General features: G+C 45.1%; 1 protein-coding gene across 2 annotated transcripts in view; it reads right to left on the bottom strand.

Annotated features, from left to right (window-relative positions):
• Positions 1–679: 679 nt before the first annotated feature.
• The window catches only part of actn4 (actinin alpha 4), a 63,386-nt gene continuing 57,985 nt past the window's right edge, over positions 680–6,080 (bottom strand). The window contains exons 19-22 of one of the 2 annotated variants that reach the window (XM_023350823.1): positions 5,573–5,719; positions 4,494–4,574; positions 2,294–2,452; positions 680–1,752 (exon numbers count right to left, since the gene is read on the bottom strand). In XM_023350823.1, the coding sequence (XP_023206591.1) occupies positions 1,594–1,752; positions 2,294–2,452; positions 4,494–4,574; positions 5,573–5,719 (546 nt within the window). In that variant the 3' untranslated portion in view covers positions 680–1,593. The remainder of the gene's footprint in view (positions 1,753–2,293; positions 2,453–4,493; positions 4,575–5,572; positions 5,720–6,080) is intronic. The other variant, XM_005811973.3, reaches the window with a different exon arrangement.

Here is a 6,080-nt window from a genome sequence, read left to right as displayed (position 1 = left end):
AGATTTATTTTGTAACTGGATTTAAACATGAAGAAAAGTTTTACACTTTAAAAAATAAGATTATAAGTACAAAATAGTTTAACAGCTACTTGCTCTAAATTCCATCTAAAAAATACTTTATTCATCCTAAAGAGAAATTAAATTCATTCAGGTTTGTAGATGCTAATAGCTGTGAATAGGAAAAGGAAACCAGGAAGCCTGGATTTTTGTAAGTAGATTTTAAGTTAAGACTTGGAAATTTTGTCCCAATTTATTCTTGAATTGTATCCACAGGCCACAAAAAATTAATCCAGCGACCGCAAATGGCCCCTGTACCCTACTTTGAACACCATTTGTTTTAGACGCTCCACTGTTGGGTCTCCAGTCCAAACAGAAGTATTTATATTTCTCTTCTCTAATGATAGAAAAACTCAGAAATTTATATAAACTTTGGTAGTTTCATGAACTTACATTTTTATTCCAGCAGGTGGCAGTGTGCACAAGATAAATCAACCAAAACAATGCATTAAAGGATTAAAAGTGTTAATTAAAAGGTGATTTTTATCAGAAAATTTTACTAAAATGTTTTAAACAAACCTATAAAATCCAGATGTGAGATTCTGATTTTATTTTTCCATCCAGAGGAAAATAATTCCAGAGTTAAAACATTTAATCCCAGATTAAAAGACGAGACGAGGCGTTTTGTAAGGAAACTTTTTATGTGTGCTTTGTGAAAGTCATGTATCATTAGACAGAAGGCGTTGCAGTTTCCAGTACAGCAGATAAGGTTTGATATTAAAGAGTACAAAAAAAGGAAAAAAAATAATCACCATTTCAGAGTTTATTTCTCTTCAACCTAACGGGGGAAAGAAAAGGGGCCGTTTCGTCCGCCTCCCCCTCCTCCCTCGTTAGTGGCGGATGTTACTCTAATTACCCGAGCGAGAACTCGAGGTCGGTCAGAACATGATTGCATAGTTTCTGTTTTTTTCTTAATTTGGTTGTGGTTTGACATGATGGGAGCGTTTAAATAAGTACACCCCTCCTCTGGGAAGGGAGGAGCGGGACGGAGGACGTCTTCTCGAAATACAGGGAATTTCAGAGATAAATTTGAGTATTTGTTCGGATGAGCGAGCAGGAAGCCGCCAGAGTCGCCGAGCCACTGGGGGAACCCCCCACCCCGCCGCCTGGAAATAAACAACCGGCTCTGGGAGGAGAGAAAGAGCCCCCCCCCCAGCATATATCTCTCTAGGATCTAATACACAGACCTTGCCAGCTGCTGTAGGAGACCCTGACCTTTGACCCCCCGACCCCTCCCACCTGGCAAGAAGAAACAAATTATAATAAAATAAACAAAATTAGCATAAGTATCAGATTAGCTTGTGTGATTCCCCACCAGTCCAGAATGCTGCCCCCCCCACCCCAGTTTGACCCACAAAACAAAACAAAAACCAAACGGGGTGAATTCAGGAAGTGCTGCCCCTGGATGTGCCTGTTCTAAACCTTCAGGTTGAATCAACAAGCCACGGGTCGGACAAATATTCTTTGAATCAAACGGGCACATCCAGGGGCAGCTCACAGAAACCCTGGACCCCCCGGGCCGAGCCGCCTCCACCTCTACAGGTCGCTCTCTCCATACAGGGCCGTGGAGAACGACATGTAGTCCAGGGCGCCGGGGACGCCGTCGGGCCCCGCGTACGGCGCCATGCGGGCGATGCAGTACTCGGCCTGGTCCGGCGGCAGCTCCCTCCGCAGCTCGTCTGCCGTGATGAAGTTCTGATGGGAGAAAGACGAGACCAGAGAGACTGAAGCGACTCAAAACGAACGAAGAGAAACAGAGAAAAAAAACCTGCAGCAACGACGAATAAGCGAAGGCGCACGGCTACGTTCATAAAACATTCTGTTGAGTGAAATCTGTACAAACAGCAGCATTTTGTTTCTGAAGAATCAGTCAAATTTGAAAAACTTCAGTTTCTTGAAGGTTAGTTGATTAAATCCATCATTGGATTCCAAAGGAAGTTAAAAACGAACAAAAATTGCATTAAAAAAGTTTAAAATTTAAAAAGCTGAATGAGTTGCAGGCTGATGCCATCTGACCCGTTTAAACTTTGACTGGAGCTTCAAAGAGCGCAACATTTAGCTTAACACTTCAGGTTAAAATGTATTTTAAAAAACCAAAAGTGACGGCCTTAATGTCCTGGTTGAGCTGCCAAGCAGCGTTATTTATATAAAACAACAGTAACAGGATGTGAGGAAGAGCCAGGCGTCCAGGGGCGGTTCGTTTGGCGCCAGCGGTCCGGACCCGTCCTCCACTCACCTTGTCTCCAGCCAGGATCTTGAAGGAGGCGATGACCTGGTCGGCCGTGTCGGTGTCGGTCGTTTCCCTGGACATGAAGTCGATGAAGGCCTGGAAGGTCACGACGCCGGTGCTGTTGGGATCTACGATGCCCATGATGCGGTTGAACTCCCCGTCGCCCTGGCAACCAAGACAGCAGCACAGGTTAACCGGGGCGAGGCGGCGGCAGCAGCGGCGGCGGCTTGGGTCAGACGCAGGTTACTGACGGGAGAAAAACATCCAGAGAACTGGATGTTTCATTTCCCAGCATGCATGAGGACGGCGCGGTCCGATCGAAGGTTAACGTACGACTGAGACAGAAGACAAACTGCTGGGGTGATTCATGCTGAGACGACTGGACAAATGGACGAGGAGGGAAAACGAAGACGTGACGTTTACAGAAGTTCAGACGTCTGCAGGTGAAGAGGAGGAAACTCTGAACTCAGTCCTGATGGATTCAATCAGTCCTGATCCGGAGTTTTATCAAAAACACGCTACGGCTGCGAATAACAATCATTTAAGTAACAGATTAATCGATTACTCTGATTAATTGCTTACTCTGACGATTAATCAATTATAAAGTTGGCACATTCTGCAGATTTTTCACTTTAATACAATATAAGAAATTCACTAAAATATGCAAATCAAACAATTAATTCCTTTTAAATAAGGAAAACTTTTCATTGCCAAAAATGCAATAGCATAACATTCCTTTAGGAAACGCTAAAAAACCAACAGCGTGAAAAGCTCAGTTCTTTCTGCTGGACTTCTTACAGCTTAGATCTGATCTGGTGATTAGTTTTGGATGAACTGATCAATAATTGATAGCAAAAGGTGATTAACAGGATCCTTTTCTTTTTTTTTATTACAAACTTTGGAGCCAAACCTGCCACTTTCTGGGAGTTCTGAGAAACAATTAGACAAAAATGTTTCTTTTTAATCTTAAATGCAAAATGCATATTTTTCATACAGTTTGGGCCTAATTACTGCTCTGAGCATCTTGTTCTTTCAACAAATACCCTTTTTTTTAATCGTGTACTCCAGTTAACGATTAATCGATGGCTAAATTAGTTGATGATTAATTGTTTTAAAGATGATCCTTCACTGCATCGTCCAGGCAAGTTTTCGCCCTGCAGACGCCCTGAGGAACACCAGGCAGCAGCAGCAGTACCAGACTGTTTCCTGTAGAAATGAGCAGAGCCCGGAAATCATCCGACACCATCTGACCCGATCGCTTCTGCAACCGCCGCAGCACAGCAAAGGTCGAAGGTCACAGAGTCGGAGACGAGGAAAGGACGGACAGAGATTTAGAGAGGTGGAAGATGTGAAGATAAAAACCACAGACAGTTAACAGCTGCAGAATAAAACAGACAGACAGAGAGAGAGAGAGAGACAGGCGGCCCAGAGCTACAGAGACCCCTGGTGGACAGACAGGAACATCACAGCTGCCTGATCGCCACGCCGACGACCCAAAGACACCCGGACCTGCCGGGACCGACGGAGCAGGAGGGCCGGCTGATCGCTGACCCAACTTCACCTCCAACTTAAATCTACAAACTGACTGTTTAAAATAAATAACTGAGGAAAATGTGTCTTGAAATAAATAATTTCTCCTCTTATGGTCTGTGGAATACGGAAGCCTTTTACTGCCAGAGATTGGAAATAAATTCAGCAGCAACATGTCGTTACGAGAAACTTTCCAGTTTCAACAAGATTTAAAAAGAAAAACACCGATTTCTCTCTCAAAAACCCCCAAATATCTTCTCTTAAATAAGACAAGTTGTAAAAATAAAACCGCTTAAGATTTTTAGAAGTCTAGAGCAAACTGTGTCAGAGGAGCGTTATTTTAAGTTTATGACTATAAAACTCGTCTTACAACATTTTAACATCGTCAAACTAATTTTGACAAGACACTCGTGTTTTAAGAAACTCTCCTTTAAACAACTTTCTCGTCATGAAGAGATTCGGCGCCTGAATTTATTTCCAAGCTCCAGCAGTTAGACGTTTCTGCACTAAAGGGATTAAAATCCATCTTTATTTATTACAGTTTTTAGAGAAACAGCAAAGTAAAGCTCAGCCCTGCCAGCTGATTTCAGGGTTGGAGGTGTTAGTCAGCGATGGCCGCCAGCCTCCCGCTCTGCGTCCAGATGGACCCGGCGCCTCTCCGGACCGGCGCCCCTACCTGCTTGTCGTTCTCCACATCGTAGCCCAGACTGATCAGACAGGCCTTGAACTCCTCCGCCTTCAGGCCCCCACTGTGATCCTGCGGTCGGCCAGACAGCCGTCAGAGCGACGCATCATGAGGATGAACGGAGAACGAGGAATGGATGGAGGGATGATGAGATGGACAATGGATGGACGATGGGATGGACGATGGAGGGATGATGTGATGGAGGGATGATGGACGGACGATGGAGGGATGATGGGATGGAGGGATGATGGACGGACGATGGAGGGATGATGGGATGGACGATGGAGGGATGATGGGATGGAGGGATGATGGGATGGACGATGGAGGGATGATGGGATGGAGGGACGATGGATGGACAGACAGACGGACATTGAAGGATGTTAGACGATGTCAAAAACAAAAACACAGCAGACACAATGAATCTGATGACAGAGTGACTGAAACACGGCGGAGTGATGAATGGTGTGACCTTCTCATCCTTATGATGCTTCCAGTTTAACAAAACCACAGAGAGGGACACCATGACACAACTGGCCTAGTTAAAGCAACTGAAAACAGTCTGCTGTCAAAATCCGACTGGAAAATGGAGAAAGATACGAGTAATTCTAGAAAAATCTAAAGGAATTTTGTTTCGCATTAATAGTCCTTTTCTTATTAACACTCCTGTTAATTAAAGAGAAGCAGGCCCACGGCCTCACAGAGCCACCACCGTGCTTCAACAGTAGGTCTGAGGGACTTGAATTTGATTTAATGCGAGTTACAACAACATTTATTGGGATCAATAAAGTATTTTTTAAATTTGAATTCTAAAATATTCATCCTTGGTTTCCTGTTTCCAGCAGGAGAGTTAATAATAATTCAGTTTATCACAGAAATCCAATATGGCCGCCACAAGTTTAAAGCAACTAAAAACAAACTGGCTGCTAGCCGCCGTCTGATCAACATCAGCAGCAAATCTCAGAGAAAAACACCAGTAAATATTTAAATCTGTAAAATCTAAAGCTTCCTTTAACAAACTGTTCTGGATGTAGATCAAGAGGAGAAAGGCGGAGTAGCGAGTGACCCCTGACCTTGTCAAAGTGGTTGAAGGAGGCGCGGTACTCGTACAGCTGCTCCTGGCTGATGCCTTTGGCGTCGCGTGTCAGGATCTGGTTCTCCACCTCGTTGATGGTTCTGGCGATGGTGGTGAGCAGCTGCTCCCAGCCCACACGGAGGTGCTGCAGCAGAAAAACAAACCGTTACCGACTGAACGCTGAACGATGCATCACGTCTCTGATCTGCTGGTGTCGTTCTGAAGACCGCGTCACGTCTCTGATCCGCTGGTGTCGTTCTGAAGACCGCGTCACGTCTCTGATCTGCTGGTGTCGTTCTGAAGACCGCGTCACGTCTCTGATCCGCTGGTGTCGTTCTGAAGACCGCGTCACGTCTCTGATCTGCTGGTGTCGTTCTGAACGCCGCGTCACGTCTCTGATCCGCTGGCGGCGTTCAGAACGCCGCGTCACGTCTCTGATCTGCTGGTGTCGTTCTGAAGACCGCGTCACGTCTCTGATCTGCTGGTGTCGTTCTGAACGCCGCGTC

The sequence above is a fragment of the Xiphophorus maculatus genome, chromosome 18 (assembly GCF_002775205.1).
Source record: "Xiphophorus maculatus strain JP 163 A chromosome 18, X_maculatus-5.0-male, whole genome shotgun sequence".
In the NCBI taxonomy this organism is placed as follows: domain Eukaryota; kingdom Metazoa; phylum Chordata; class Actinopteri; order Cyprinodontiformes; family Poeciliidae; genus Xiphophorus; species Xiphophorus maculatus.
This window is presented reverse-complemented; position numbering and strand designations above follow the sequence as displayed.